The sequence below is a fragment of the Rhinolophus sinicus genome, chromosome 17 (genome assembly GCF_057876585.1).
Source record: "Rhinolophus sinicus isolate RSI-liver-muscle chromosome 17, RSI-T2T, whole genome shotgun sequence".
In the NCBI taxonomy this organism is placed as follows: domain Eukaryota; kingdom Metazoa; phylum Chordata; class Mammalia; order Chiroptera; family Rhinolophidae; genus Rhinolophus; species Rhinolophus sinicus.
Genome location: NC_142517.1, coordinates 190,612,805 through 190,629,927, shown reverse-complemented (window position 1 = coordinate 190,629,927; position 17,123 = coordinate 190,612,805). Strand labels below are relative to the sequence as shown.

Genomic DNA, 17,123 nt, shown 5'->3' with positions numbered 1-17,123 from the left:
TATGTTTGGCAATCATTAGTCAATATGTGATTGTAACTACATATCCGAAAGAATCCAAATCAAAGGTGGTACATAACCACATAATAAAAATTTTAATGAGACTTAAAAGCAGTGGGGGGAGGGGCAAGAAAAAAAATGTAACAACCGAGGCTTCATTATTTGTAATATTAATTTCCTCATACCCTGTATGTCTTTGCATAAAAAAAAGAAACAGTGATGTCATACTGGCCCTAAACCTTGTTTTGTCAGAGAAGTAGACTGATTTTGTATATCCATGTAAAATAAATAAATAAATGCAAGAATACAACGGCATTACCTCTTAACAGGATTTTATTTAAAAGTTCACAATTAGAGCACTGGTAAGAACACAAAAAGTTTAAAGATACAAAGGCTACCCTGTAGAAAGGACTTTTCTTACATGCAGGAGGAATGAGGACCTTGAGCTTAAAATGTGTGGAACTCACAGGGCAGTGTGGGCCCCAGTAGATCATCAGAACTCATAATCTGAAGGAAATGAGCGTGACTTCCAAGTTATTCCAAAATTGGCAGGAAGGGGGCAGGGCAGGGAGACGGCATAAATCTGAAGATTTCACTTGGCTCAGGTTAAAAAATCCAAAGAACAACAGGAATAAAACCACCTCAGCGGTATCTACCATCTGCTGACATACTCCAAAACACAAAACTGCAAACCAGTGTCCTTTAAAGAAATCCATTCTTTAAAGACCTCTGTCACAATTCTCAAATTCACTACGGTGGTAAGGAATAATGATATTCCTGGATGAGCCAGATAGAATGACTATTAAAAAGAAGCAATAAACAAACATTATGCTGAAGGGCTTCATAAATTAAATTCATATTTCATTTTAACAAATCTTTATAGCATTCTGCCTTGTTAAAATGTCCTGAGTGTGGCAGACGCTATTTAAACATGATGGCAACAGTGTCTGTGAAGTATATATAGAAAGAGTCCAGAAGATAGAGCAGCAACTTTTTCTACTTCGATTATCATTAGTCAGCACCATAAAATGTTAGTTAGCTGCAAGTAAGCACGCGGGTAAGCTTCGTCCCCCAAATATAAGACACTAGTAAAGAGATGAATTCTCATGAAGAACAAGTTACTTTGGAAGGACTCCCTATGTATGGTTTTTAAAAGTGACTGACAAGAATTTAATTGTGAAAGAAGAGAACATTAAGGTGTGAGTAAACTGAAATAAGCTTTGGTATCAATATTCATCTCTGGGAAAGGAAGTTGAGATCCATTCCTTTAGATAAAACGTGGCTTAGGCTGGTTTAAGAATGGAGTTGGAGCATCCATCTCTCTACGCCGCTTTTCCAGCACTGTACTGCCTGTAGTGGAAAAGACTCTTGGAGTCCACAGTGCGAGATTTCTGCACAGCTTCAGCAAAAAGTTTGGTCACCTGAAAATATACAGGGAGGAATCTTAGCAACCCACATGATATGAAAGTGAATGTTCAATGTAGCAGGAGTGAAAAGTCACAGTTTCTGTTCCCAGCTTTCAAAGGGATATTGGATGAAAGGAAAAAAAAAAATTAATGGGGACTTTCTCATACATCTCAGAGCTCACCATGAAAATGCTTACCACACGCCTACTACCCTCCCCACCCCATAGGGATTAAAACTGACTCAGGGACAAAATAGGATGGGCAGAAAGTTAATGAGTCTTGAACAATAGTTCTTCTCCCTGTGATAAAGAACTCGGTGAGTCATGTCCAAGTGGAACTGAACATATCTCACGTGATATTTTCTGGGAATTGGACAAATGCTTGCATCACATCTGATATTCCATTATCATTAACCTGTTGCTTTTATGTGGTGGCTTTTACTTAGGAACAATGGAATAAAAGTTTGTCTCTTCATTCCATGCCACACCACACTTTTTATTTGAAGGAAAATTGTATGGGTAACGAAGGGCCGTGGCTATCCGTGGCTTTTGATTATCTCAATCGTTTAATCACCAACTGTCTCAGGCCATGACCTACCATAATGTCACAATTATTTTAGATTCTATCTAGAAACTCTTCTCCATTTTGAATGTTACAAGAGGGGGAGGAAAGAGATGTACATAGATCGATGAACATTCTTCAGGAAGGCAGAGAAATAAAACTCCTCATGCAGCCCGGACTTGAGAAAAAGAGCATACCTGGAAATTAGTGAGGAGAGCAATGCCACTGTCCACAGCTGTCCGCCGAATCACATAATTATCATGGACAAACTTGGTGTTGTTGTTGGGGAGATTAATCACCAGGTCAATGCTGCCGTCTCTAATCAGTCTGCAGGCGGCCATGTATATGTTATTGTTAGTTTCTCAAATACAAACGTAAATGACTCTCATAGTCATTTAAGTCAACGCTATACTGAGTTGACTGCCATTTGCCCATCTCTCCCCCTAAGTAAACGTTCAAATTGCACTATTTGGGGCTTATTCTTTGTCTTGTGTTCTTGAAAGAATTCTGGTGAAAGTCCAATTGAATAAAAGGTTTGTTTTCTCTTTAACATGCTATCTATCCATAGGGAGAGTTGGTAATTTGATTGATTTTTACTTATTTTTACAAGGAGGTGGTTCCACCAGCATTGAAGTCCATTCCACCCCAAACCCCCATCCCCAGATTAACTTTACTTCACTGCCCACTTCCCAGGGCCTCTCATCTGATGGTAAGAGCATTCAGGTCACCTGATTTTGAATTTAAGTATTTCACATTCTTTGGCGAGGCTGCTACACACACTCGAAGACATTTAAGTGTCAAAAGCATGAAGTAATGCTAATTGTTTCACAGAACTCTAAGCAAGGGCTTACAGCATCATTGGAAGTTTACTAAGGTCTAAAAAATGTGCCCTTCTTCTATTAACTTGCTAATGATTACAGGTTATCATCTTAAGAAATATAACAGTATGTTGCATAGAATTTGGTATGACTTAGCCATTCAATAAGCGGTAATATCGTGGAACAACCGAGAATTATCTCCTGTGTACCTCTGCCACATAGTTCTGTGAGAGTTCCTGTAATGGTGTTCCTGAAGGCTCATGTAGTGTGCTAAAATGTTTCAGAAATCTAACGATGACATAGCCTAAGGCATAATAATAACTAACCAGATCAAAGAATGGCAAATTACTTAGCTCAATGGATGACATTATCATAGCTCTCACCATAGTTTCCTACACATAGCAAGTGCTCAATAAATCGATTCAGTGATGCATAACCTCAGTGAAAGGCAGCTGGTCAATCTTACACTTGATATATACACATGCACACACAATATCAAATGCTGCATTGCATTCTTCATACCCATGATTCTCACCACTGGGATCTTGGTGTCCGTCAAGGAAAACACCCTGGCTAGGAACTATTGTGACAGATGCTACCTATCACCATGTGCACATTTGGCATTATGTGTTCATAGTAATAGCAAAGTTCATCAGAATGAAACTTTACTAATCATCAATAAATGTACTCATTTTAAATTGTTTGACTAGGAGGACTTTTAGAGACTTACAATAGGTATGATGAAGTATTCATATCATCCTAATTCCCAAAGTTAATTTCCTATCTGTGCTGTTTAGCTCAGACAACTCTGCCCAGTTCTTACTTTCTGATGGAAGAGAGGCTGGGATTCTGTCCTTCCTGAGATGGCCATGCCACTGGGGTGGCAGGGACATTGTTCGCATTGAGCCAGTCCGATGTGGCTTCTGTGGCAAAGAGCTGTGTTTAAAATGGAAAAGTCAGTTACCATATCACAGGGAAGGCTTTCCTGAAGCAAAGGAGTCTACTGGGACACACTTGGCATTTAAAACATAAAATAGAAGAAACTGGTGAATATGAGAAGCAATACAATGCCATGAACAGAGATCTGGACTGAGTATCTGGAGTCATGGGAGTCAATATTTTTAAATTACTTTCAGTGACAAAAATTTAATAACCTAGTTGTAACTGGTTCTATAGAGGAAGGGGAAAAAAGTTATTCATGACTGAGAATTCATTGTTATTACATCAACAAAGCCCCATCACCAAAGGCCCACCCTGGGCCTTGGGAGTTATTTTGTTTTACTGAACAAGGCTTTGTGTATAGGTTTCATCGCAATGAAGTTTTCCATGAAACTGTAACAACTGGAAACTATGACTTCATATAGAAACATGAGAAAGAAAAAGGGAAAATATGTGGAAGTGCACTGGAATTTTGCCTGTGTAAAATACACAGAAGTTTATCTGTGTAAGATAAACGTTCTAAGTTTTTAGCTGTCAACTTCTACTAAGTTTGTGATAACTATGTTAAAACTAGTCTTTCTAATTATTTTATTCCATAGAAGCTTTGAAACTATCAAGTTAGTTACATCTTTCAGGTTGAAAGGATGTATTTTGAGCTGTTTCATTCCCTAAGTTTCTTCAATATTTTCTTTTGTGGATAGATTTCAATGCTGACAGAAAACAACTTGAAAAAAAATTAATATCACATACCTTGAAACCTTCATTGTGTAATTGCTCAGCCACACCAAGGAATTTTGGACGGAATGATTGCTGAAATGAAGGAAATTTTTGAAAGATTCACTTTCTAGATATACATGTTCTTTATTAAGTCATATGCAATGTGGTATTCTCTCATGCCATCATAAGAGGCAGTCAGTGAGAGGTGTCAGGTGTTTTATACTTAAAGATGACAAGTTTTATCCTTCTATAGTGAGAATGAGTTCTTATTTTCCGATATAGATGAAACTCTATCCACACTGTCTTACTCTCTGCTGTCTTACTTTTCATCTTCCCCTCAAATCCCTTCAGTCCGTACTTAATCCACTTAGTTTTTGTGTGTGGATGCAGACAGACCCCAGTTTTGCATGAACCCTGTTCCTGGTCAGGGAGTATTTAAAAACACCTGGGCTAGGAGCTCAACACCTAGTGAGCCTTGCTGGATGTTTTGCCTGTTCCACTTGTCCTACTTGCCGAATTCAAGCGTTGCACTGCCCTTCAGTAACTAGGCCCTGTCCTAGTAACTCATGCACAGTGCCCTGCAGGAAGTCAATCATTTAGAACTCAGTTTTGCATTTACTCTGAGGAAAAGAGGAAAAGAATGGGTTCTGGAGTCACTAAACTGGTTTTCCTGTTCAGGCTTCACCACTTGTTTGCAGTGTGTGCTCACAAAAGTTAATGTCTTTGAGCTTCCATTTCTTCATTTTTAAAACAGCAACAAGAATAATAGCGTATCTACTTCTTGGGGCTCCACAATAAACCATGACCTTGAGTAACTTACTTAACTGCTCTACAATGCTCTTTCCTCCCTGTTAAATGGGAATAGTACCAGTACCAGTACCAGTATCGGCGTCATAGGTAATTGTGAGTAGTCAAGGAATGAATTTAGAAGCACTACTTGCACATAATACAGCAACTTGCATAATTACTGCCCTGTTGATAGTTCTCATTAAATATTCATTATTATTAACAAAAATTATTGTTATTTCATCCTCCCAATGACTAGATTCCTGCCCCGGCACCTTAGTTCCCATTCCTGGGTTCTTCCACTGGCTGTCACACTTACAACACAAACTAACTTACTCCTCACACATATTTGACTTCCAGACAGGCTTCCTTAATGTTCCATCTGACTGCTCAGATATTTCCTTAGAGTCCACTGCTGTGACCTCCGTAAAGCCCCAGCTGGATCCATCTACTTTCCAGGTCCTGCCTTCCCTGGACTCCTGCCCACTGCCATCAGGGTTCCCCAGTTCTGAACATACCTCCTTCCTGTGGCCAAACGCCAATATTTGCAAGACAGTGTTCAGGGTGGAAGAAAGCAAAGCTAAATGGCTAACCCAAAGATCAGCCCTGACCTTGACTTCATTAATGTGAGTATATGAGTCACTGAGCTGAATCAAATATGCACAACCATACAAAGTTAAAAACATCCATTCTGCTTTAAAGGAGAATATTTAGGCTGTTGTAAAAAGTTGCACACAGATGACAGAATGTTACTTTAGTAAATGTTTTGTAATCTAGTTAGAAACCATATTAGTAATGGTTGAAAAAAAATAATAGATATGATCTTATTTCAGTTTCAGAGAAATTACAAATCTTGATAAAACATATCAAGGTCCTTGCACAATTTGAATACTGTTCAGCCCATAAAACCTCCTAAAACTTACTTACAGGGGCTTTTTGAGAACAGATCTAAATCCTAGGAAAAGACCCCAAAGACTATGTTCAAATATAAAATCCTTTCAGATTCGGGCCTTCTCAATCCCAGAACTGCAGTTTTATGAGAGAAAAGTGTTGGCAAATAGAAAAGATAAATGCAACTGGATGAGTCTTGGCTAACCCACGCACTCCGGAGTTATTAATGACAGTCTTCTAGAACACGAGTTGTAACCATGCCCAGGAAAGTAGCTTTCCATTCTTGCTTAGGACCAAACAGTGAGAAAGGGGCTTAGCTGCAAGAAGCTCATGGTCAGATATAAAAACTAAAATAAGTAAGTATAAAATCAGAGCGTAACTCAGAGACATTAGGGCAATTTAACGAGATATGTGCCAATCTTTTTAAGACTAACTTAGGCAAAAGAACAGGACAATCTTTGTTCAAGTTTGATTCTGCTTGGAAAGCAAGGGATTCAAGTAGACAGCATTTTCTTCATGTTTTAAGGTTTCTTAAATACAGTAAATATATGTGAAATAGTCTAAATGAACTTGTGAATTTTGTCAAACACCCCTAATATGGAACAGCACATTGCGATCTTCTGCTAAGCACAAAACAAACTTAAGTAAGCACCCAAGTACATTAGAAGTTTCAACATAAAGGTGCCCAATAAACACTTATTGACTAATTGATAAATTACCTACTCTTAAATTTTCCCCTAGAAAAAAATCATTGATAATATGTGGCCATGTGATAACAAAATGTTGAACTGGTTTTCTAAAATACCACTTCACAAGTACAGTGATTCTCAACATGTGGTCCTCTGGGAAATCAGCATTACATGGAAATTTGTTTAAATATGAAAATGTGGGCCCCAACCCAGATCTTATAGGATCAGGAATTCTGAGAGTGAATCCCAGTAATCTTCATTTTAGCAAAACCCCCTGAAGATTCTAACACACATGTGAGTCTAGAAATAGGAGGCAATAGTAGGAGATAGGAGGACCATCCGTCTCGCGTTTTATAATTTGAGGTGAAGGTGCACTAACCTTGGCTAAAGATAGTGAAAAATGTGGAGGGAGGAGTACTAGGATGTAATTTTTGTCTTTGCCATTTTTAAAGTAAAATAAGTCAGCAAGTCCTCAAAGACCCGTAGACACCAGTCAGAACCTCATGATGGAGCTGTTTCAGGGCTGTCCCCCAAGTGGAAAAGATAAATATCTGACATGACAGTACTGGCAGTTCCCAGCCAGGGAACCGCTCCGCCTTCTGGTCTGGGGTGTTGGCTTTCACAGCCACATTATAAGTTTCTAACACACACGTATTGAACACTTGTGACACATAAAACAGCCTCTCTACAAAAAGAAATTACAGCTGTCAGCTTCCATCGGAGTAGCCTCAGATTTAATAGCTGATTGAAAATACCTGGGTAAGAAACCATTTGTAACGAGAGGTGAAAAGTACAAGCTGATTTATTTCCTGGAAAATGTTTATAGAAAGAAAGTCCTTTAAAAATGAAAAAAAAAATCTATATTTATTTCCTCCGATTATCATTTTCACATTACTCTGGCTTCTGGCTGCAGAACAGAGAGCCATCTTAATATTGTGTGATGCCTGTGGACTCTCCAGGGACGTCTAGATTGACAACTCTATGGTTGCTCCTAATGCTTCTGTATTGAAGATAAAAGGTTATTCATGTCACTAGGAGTTGTCTTTGTCAAATAAAATGCTTGCTTTGTGTTTCTGAGCAATGCTGAAGTGCAGATGTCAGGATGGCCCTCCTCTCCACCAGCATCCCTGAATAGCCCAATCAGAGGGGAACAAACAGTGCATGCTCTTGATCTACTCTAGAGTAAATCGTTCATTGTTAAAGGGTGTTCCAGAAAACTTCAAAATGAGGCAGATTGCCTACTCATAGCCACTAAAAATAAATGCTGATGGGATGAAAGGAGGCTGGAAACATTGCAGGAGAATCAATGATGATTTTGTTGCCATACTAACCTGCATTCAGCTTTCCTTATATTATTATAGTATCTACGTCTGTGGAAAGCCTCCTGGTAGACACAGTGTATGTAATACTGTGTTTCCCCGAAAATAACACCTAGCCAGACCAGAAGCTCTAATGTGTCTTTTAGAGCAAAAATTAATATTAAGACCCGGTCTTATTTTACTATAAGATAATATAATATAATACATAATATTATATAATACCCAGTCTAACATAATACGCAGTATAATATAATATAATATAATATAATATAATATAATATAATATAATATAATATAAATAATATAATACCGGGTCTTATATTGATTTTTGCTCCAAAAGACACATTAGAGCTGATGGTCCGAGTAGGTCTTATTTTCGGGAAACACGGTAGTTAAGCTGACAAGGATCCTTTAGCAAAATCTAAATTTTGATTTTTGTTTTTCCTAAGTCCTAGTTACATACGAGATTGATGTTAAGAATATTTCAAACTTCTCATGTAATTTGATCTATAGGATTTAACGTTGTAAGAGCAGACACAGAGGGTCTGTGTGAGTAAAGGATTAGGGTGGGAAAGAGAAATGAAAAGGAGACTGCAGTATAACCAATGAGTGCATGCATAGCCCCACACACACACATGCACATATATGATATCTATTTACTAAATGTTGAAACATGGATGATATTTGCTAGTAATAATTGCTATTTAAAAATATGTGTTAAACTGCCAACAATAAGGAAAAATCTTTCCTGCCTCAGAGTCACTTTTACCTCTCCTCCATAGTTCGTTTTTCCCCCAAGTTTCTCTTGTAACTTGTTGTGAAAAATTAAGTTGAGGTATCTTCCATTAAATCCTTCTACTCATACCAGGCAGATCAGTCAGGGTAGGAAAGTAAAGAGAAAAGAAGACCTACCGTGTTTACCCAAAAATAAGACCCAGCCACACAATCAGCTGTAATGCATGTTTTGGAGCAAAAATTAATAGAAGACATATTATATTATATTATATTATATTATATTATATTATATTATATTATATTATATTATATTATATTATATTATATTATATTATATTATATTATATTATATTATATGACCTGGTCTTATAGTAAAATAAGACCGAGTCTCATATTAATATTTGCTCCAAAAGACGCATTAGAGCTAATTGTCTGGCTAGGTCTTATTTTCGGGGAAACATGGTATACCTTGAATAAATGGGATAGTTATTGACCATCTTCCCGATTTACACACGAAGTAATAATAAGGCGAATTAACTGCAATAACACTAGCAACCAGGACTCTTCCTGTGAGTAAATTCTACACAGCCTCATACTAAAGGAATGATTATGTTAATAAATAAAAATGAAATTCTGGACTCTCTTTCTTACAACTTTATTACATAACTCAACTAAATGCCTCCCCTTGTATTTACTGGATCTAACCCCCTTTTGTATATTAGCAGTGCTATTTTAGGTCCTTTTTCAGTTCTGATTCTATATAGTCAAATAAGTGTATATGAATTCTTCTGATCTAGTGGAATAATGTTAAATAAAATGATTTTTGAAAAGTACAATGTATCCTGAAATATGGGACCCTAATTACTTTGTCCACAGTTGCTATGAAGCTTGGGCAGAAAGTTAAGATGCCCAGTGAGTTTCACAGCTAGTAACTCTCTAGCTAGTATATTCTGTCATATTGTTCATTTAAATTTATGACTATATATTTTTAAAAATAGCTGTAAATGAAAAGTCTTCATATCGTAATGGCGAGACTACACATTAACTATTGGTGAAGGCAGCTTTTCCTTGCCTCCTGTATAAAGTAGGTCAGAAAATGATTCTTGTATTTCTCTGAAGGCTTGTAGTCATGCCGATCAAATTTACCACAGCTACAAATATGTTATTAAATATTATTTTATTAAATATTTATTTAAATATACTTTTTAAAACTTTATAATTACAATACGTATATGTTTAAACCCCTAAAATTATGCACCCATGCACAGGGAGAACATTCTTTGTCACAACTCCTGTAACTGCTAGAGCACTGCTTTCTTTAAAAAAGAATATATTGAAGAATAGAACCTCAGTGGACAGAACCTCACTGCTTTAAGAAAACTCTTTTCACCCCCAAAACCTTTTTTGTTCCTACAGAGCAAAACTTCTGTTCACTAATGCCGAAATACACAAACATTTCGTGGGGATCAAATTAATTTTTGCTTCACATTTCCCTGCAGCACTGAAACCAAACAAAGCACAATTTTATACATCACTGCCTTTTTAAACTGGTATTTTACAATGTGAGCGCTAGTATGATTAGTTGTAAAGATGGGAACTAAGGGCATGGTCTCCTCTGAATGCCCCCAGGTCTCACATTAAACTTTAAGCCATAACTGGAAGTCAGGCAAATACTCTCATACTCGTGACTTAATAATACTTAATACCCATTTATAATGTAATGAGTCTCTCATATGGTGTGATGTGTCTCTAAACTGCCATTAAGCTTCGCAATTGCAAGTCATCTTGTTAGCCTCGGCTCTAACTGTTCACCATCACCCTTTTGGCACCTTTATAAAGACAAATCCCAAGTTACTCTTTGCAGAAACTTCTTCAAAGCCACTACCCACGCAGTCTCCAGAGTCTAATTTGCTGATATTAAGACACCCTAATGAGATGGCATCTATAATAATCACCCACTGGCTTGAGGATACCTGGTACTGTTCTAATTATGTTTTAATGATTTTTATGTAACCATGCAGGGTTAGAGTTTATTAAAAGTACGGCAGGGGTGATATATAACACCATCTATGGTTTTCATAGGAGCCAAGAATTACTAATCTCAAGTGAAAGTGAATGACCAGTTGGAAGCATCTAATATTTTTCAGGAAATTTATAAACAGAACAGTCTGACATTTTTGCAATAATTATTCCAACTAACAAATGTTTACTGGCTACCATTTTGCACTGATTTACATTTGACTTGCAATAATAAACCAATAACACCCTTTTCATTGTATGAAGATATTCACTTATAATTATTTCACCCTGTTTTGATTTAGAAGACTTACCAAATAATATTTCAAGAACCTGCACAGTATACTGTGGGATATACCGCCTCTGATAAGACCATTAAGTCACTGCCGTTCAAGAATTTTCAATTAGTCATAGAGTGTCAGACTGACCAAATTTCTCAAATAATGCCCATGTCTTCTTCAAGTTTGAATCTTCGACATTGAGTAGAAATTGAAATGTGAATGAATGAATGTAAGAAGGTCAGGAGGGGATAATATGACTTCAGTTTGCGATGTGTTGGGTTCGAGACATCCAGATAGAGGTAGCCAACAGATTGTTGGAAATATGAGATGGCTGAGAATTAAGATTTAAGAGTGATAGTTACAGATAGGAGAGTGGATACTATGACATAGATGAGCTGGTAAAGGGGAAAGTTGAAAGAGAGAGAGAGAGAGACAGAGAGAGAGACAGAGAGACAGAGAGACAGAGAGACAGAGAGACAGAGAGAAAACAAAGTAAGAGCAAAACATATAGAAAAGATGCAACCAAGGAATAGAAGAGATTCCTTTATAAGATACCCTAAATATCTTTCAGAACAAGTACCCTTTCAATAGAGATTTTTTCTTTCTTTTTTATTTATTCACTTACTCATATTGGCCACTGCAATGGAAAAAGGCAAAAATCAGGGAACATATAGAGAACAAATGATCGTTCTGTCTATAAGTTAGTGGATTCTTTAGAAGAAGTTAAAAAATTTCTCCTCTTATATACCACAGCTGAGGATCATCCCCACAACCATTCCAGCATGTACCCACAGGCGTGCACATAACCACACACCACGTACCTGTATTCCAATCAAGATGCCTTTCTGGGGTATCTTAAATCCTGTGGAAAGCATCGCCTTTAGGAAAGCTGTATGAATACCTTCACCAAAGCAAGCCACCTGTTTAGAATAAATGAAAAAAATAAAATAAAAGGAAGCAAATAATAGTCAACTACCCCTACCAAAAAAACAAATACAAATGGCAAGCACTTTACTCATTTACTCCTTTGCCAGATTTTATTGAGTCGCCCATGCAAGCTGAATCCAGGGATGAAAAGCCTGGCCAGGGCAGATGTATCTTATGTTTTTAATTAAGCATAATGAATGAATAAGCAATTCTTTCTCTATCCAACAACACTCCATGGGACAACATAACTGGATTCTACTGTGAGTTATTTGGATACAAATCACAGCTTCTGGTTCATAATGTGGTTAGTTACCAAATGTTAATATGACATAATGTTTAAATAACAGTGTATATCATGTATGCTATGCAGCAGTGCATGAATTCACAGGTCAGTAGCACAAATGCATAACTGCTGATCAATTGGTTAGGAGTCATTTCATATAGCTTATGGAAAGCCTTCTGCGAAATTCAATAAACCCATGAAAATCTCAAAGGAGCTTGTTTTCTTTTTATAATATTCATAAAATGAACAAAAATATACTGCTACTAGTTCTGAATACCACAGCCATCAGTAAAAAAGAAATTGCAAACTAATACATAATGTTAAGAAATACAGAAGCTTCACCGAGGGTAATGTGCTACAATATAACTACGAGTCAAATGGCCACCATAACTATAGAACAAGTGGTGGATGTGAGCGTGATGGGAGTAGATTCTGCCCTGCACACCATCATTTGGCACAGGTACAGAACCACCATTATAGTAAATAACACTGATGGTTAAATTCATTCTTCAAGCAAATGACTTTCTTACTGTGAAAGGAAAGTTGCCATCACAATGACCTTCAGTCCACCACCAGTTTATACTCCACAGTGAATGTTTTCTTTGGTCAAATACTGACCACCTAACTTAAGTAAAGTCAACCTTAGTTAAGGGGACCCAAATTCTAATTTGGAACTCTAATTCTAAGGGCCATCTCATCAAAAGTGCAGATACAACAACACATAGAGATTTCAGCAGTTTTATACCCCTCCCCCCAAAAAAAACAAACGAAAAAAATAAAATAACGTAGTCAGATATTCAAGTAAAATTTAGGACAAACACTCCCACCTCACCGCTAGGAAAATAAAATGCCCCATACCTGGATTAGGAGCTAATGGTTCATTCAGTCCCACCACAAGCCATTCAAATAATGAAAATGTCTTTTTGATGCATAATTGAGATTTCACTAAGCTAGATTATTATTCTGATTTCAGTTATAAAATAGACCTTGTAACATCACACTTAATGACACTTGGAAATATAACTCTAATAACGGAAGAAGCATTCTCTCTCTTTACATTTCTAAAACAGCTACAACAAAAGGGGAGTCAAATTTCTAAGTCTTTCATATTTCAACATCTCCAATAATGTATGCCTGGAGACAGAATAGACTTCGGCCCTGAAAATACGTTTGCCACACTAGAGCAAACAGTGTGAAGAAAATGAGCTCTTTCTCTGATCGGAACCTTGGACCAGCTGAAAACAGCCCCATTACTGAGTGATCATGGGACCAAGACGAACCCAGAGAGCACCTCCTTCAACAGCTGAGAAACATAACGGAGGTCACTCGTCTTAAAGTTGGGTGTTCTCACCTATTAAATTACAAGAAGCAGCAAAAAAGCTAGACAAGGTAATCATCAGTCCAAACACAAACAAGATAGCCATTTATTTCTCACTGCTTGCCTTCCTGTCTCACTTGGCTTCTTATCACAGATCTTGCTTGTAACCAGGCAACCATATAAAACCTCAGATCTTGGTTGCAATTAAACATTTTCCCCTTTCACGTTTTCCTTAATACCAAGAGGAAACAATGATGCCTCCCAGTCTGATGTTGACACTCCGTTGTGCACTGATGAGAATTTGAAGGTTGGAGCTAGTAAGTCTGTCAAGGGCTAGGTGATTCATAAAATGTCCTGACACTGACATGTAGGGAACTTTCTAGGATCTGACAGCTCTCTACAAGGAACACATTTCGCATTCTTAAAGAAACCTCCCGCTGACAAGAGTCCCAACACAAGTGAAGAGGGACATCCAGTGGCCAATCCCATTATAGTTTCTAGATAATCCCCAGGAAGTTAAAGCAGCTTTGAAAGGGGTTCTGGGATTCTGCATTTATTTGCATATTGCACAACGTTTAGGCCCATGAGCTTTCTAATGCTGTACATTCAGTCTACATATTGCTGGTAAAAATCCAATGATCTAATTGGAGGGTGCTATTGCAGAGGGACTGGAGATCTTTAAAATAAAAAGAATGACCAGAAGATATTTACTTGTCTAGAGGATTATCTGAAAGATGCTCCCAATGTGTAATACGAAAATGAATTAGGAATACATGTGTTATAGTCACATGTTCAAATAAGTGAGAATTTAGACTCTGGTCCACAAATGACTTATACACACACACACACACACACACACACACACACACACACACATATATTCGTTTCAGGTGTACAAAACAATGTAATAGTTAGACATTTACACCCCTCACAAAGTGATAACCCTCCTTCCCCAATCTACTACCCCTCTGACATCGTATATAGCTGCAACAGTTCCACTGACTAAAACATTTTTCTTTAGCTCAAAATTCTTAAGCCCTTTCAGATTTACTCTGATAGCAGAAGCTTGTGTCTCCATTACTACTTACCAACTTACTTGACTATATTCAGATCATAAAACCATATATTTCAAAGTAGATTTAATGAAAGTGTTCATGGATCATTAACTAGTTACCTCTCCAGTGGAAGCCATCTCACATCGCAGAATGGGGTCAGCATCCCTCAACCGGGGCCAGGAAAACATTGGAGCCTGTCAGAAATAATGGGGGGGAAGGGAATATGTGAGAAAAGTATAAAGGAACTAAGAGAGGACAAATATATGATGTGGTGAATTATCTCTCACATGATTTATTTAGTCTATGGTAGACATGTAAAAAATCTCTTTGGTCCAAGCATCTGATTTGAAAAACAGCCTTAAAACTCTGTTCCAAGAATCTCTTGAGTTCTTGGCCAAAAACTTGGGTTAAATAATCACAAATTATTTCTGTAAATAGGGCCCCTGTGACCAGTCTAGGCCAGTGTTTCTAATCTGGCCTATGCAGATTCTTACTGGAGTGATTTCAAACAAAGTTTGAAATTGGCCTCTCCAATCACAGATTTCAAACACATTTGTTCCTTGGTTGGCTTTTGAAACATTCCTCTTCTTGTTCTGATCATTTGAACTTGCAACAAACAAGCCACCTTGCCAGAAATTTCTGTCTGTAAGCTGACTTCTGAGACATTAAACTGTTGTTGACACCTCTTAAAAAGCTTTAAAAAAACATTCTACTTAGAGACACTTTTACTCAGAATTTTCATATGAACCAGAACATAGATAGGAATGCTTCTTTTTCATTTATTTTAATCAGTGGAACTCACTAAGAATCGAATTTTTGTTTCTTGCTTGTATACATTTATCTAGTCTAGACTGTTGCTCCTTTGATTTTTGGCATGCCTCTAAGTTTTCATGGGAATTCTAGCTTGGAGTCATTTCACTGGGTCCTTTTAGTCAAGTTATTATACATTCCTGAACTCCAGCTTCTCAATACCTTCATCTGTTGATATGTATCGACCTCACCAGAGCTATATTAAGATCGACTATGAATAAGTAATTTGAAAAATGTCAAGATTCATATACAATGATAACTAGGAAAGAGGTAAACTGAAAGATACAGTGTATTTTGAAAAATGTGTATTGTTTTTAGTTGGAAATTGTCTCATACACATGGCAGTGCATGTGTGCATGTATGTATATATTCCTCGATCTATGAACAAAGAAACATGAATTTGAAACTTATCTATAGAATCTCCAGGGGGAAAACGTTTTTCGGGCCCTTCTACTTGTTGGTCTCAAACAAACAAACAAACAAATAAACAAAAATTATGTATATATATCTCACTGAAAGCTTTAACAATTTATGTTTTGTCATAGTCTCCGGGAATAAAATGTCACCCTCCTCCCACATAAAAAGTGACATTCCATTTTAATGCGCTATAAAATCCAAGGCATCCTATATTACTAACTTAAATAAGATTAATACATATTTTTTTATTTATAGCTTCAACTAAAGTTTCCACTGCAAAAGTCAGAAGTCAGAGTCTCAGCTGTAACACAATTATGGTTGAGGTCACTAGTACATATAGGAATGGAAATCTTTTGAAGGCATCCAAAATACATAAATGTCACATAACTATATCACAAAATATAAATTAATTTCATTGTGTGCTTCATCTAAAATTTTAAATATATGTATATAATATCTCACTAATCACCATGCCTGTCCCATAAAGTAGTCATAATTATATATACTCTGTGCTTGTATACACTGAGCCAGCTAGAGGAGAACACTGGCTTTATTATAAGGTATTGTTAGAGATATACAAATATAGTATTGGAAATTAGTGAACTATCCCTTAAATTTTCCTGGTCACTTGTCATAAATGTGCTGGCAATTGCATCACCCTCACAACACCACTGTGAACAGCAACTGCTGTCTCAACTTCTCAAGTGGAAAAAATGTGCCAGTGAAGAAACAGAACTAAGTGAAGGTAGCCAACGTGGCAAGAATTTAACCAACATCCCAGGGTAAAAACTCTTCCAAGATTCATGCATTCCTGATGTCTTGGCACAATTCAAAAGTGGTATAATTTAAGTCTTACCCTAACAAAATGTGTCCACAATTTCTAATTACCAACTAAACTGGCACCAATTACATCAGTTGCATAAACTTAGTTTATGATTTACTCAGCTAGTTAGTTTTGAAGTTATACAATTCTAAATAATTAAGAACATTTTTTGAAATGTACACTAGTTCACATAAAGTTGACCGTAGTGCAACTGCATCACATTAGTCAAAGGAAATATAAGTCCCCAGTTCAGCCCTTTAGTTGGAAGGTTCATAGAATATCAAGATTATTTGGATGAAAAATTGTTCCTTTAATTTCCTTGGAATTTACAATAA

General features: G+C 36.9%; 1 protein-coding gene across 1 annotated transcript in view; it reads right to left on the bottom strand.

Annotated features, from left to right (window-relative positions):
• Window positions 1–312: 312 nt before the first annotated feature.
• Window positions 313–17,123, bottom strand: part of CPS1 (carbamoyl-phosphate synthase 1) — a 117,847-nt gene continuing 101,036 nt past the window's right edge. Inside the window, exons 33-38 of the mRNA XM_019727014.3 lie at window positions 14,858–14,932; window positions 11,977–12,075; window positions 4,472–4,531; window positions 3,606–3,718; window positions 2,162–2,291; window positions 313–1,418 (exon numbers count right to left, since the gene is read on the bottom strand). Coding sequence (XP_019582573.2) covers window positions 1,320–1,418; window positions 2,162–2,291; window positions 3,606–3,718; window positions 4,472–4,531; window positions 11,977–12,075; window positions 14,858–14,932 — 576 coding nt within the window. The 3' untranslated portion in view covers window positions 313–1,319. The remainder of the gene's footprint in view (window positions 1,419–2,161; window positions 2,292–3,605; window positions 3,719–4,471; window positions 4,532–11,976; window positions 12,076–14,857; window positions 14,933–17,123) is intronic.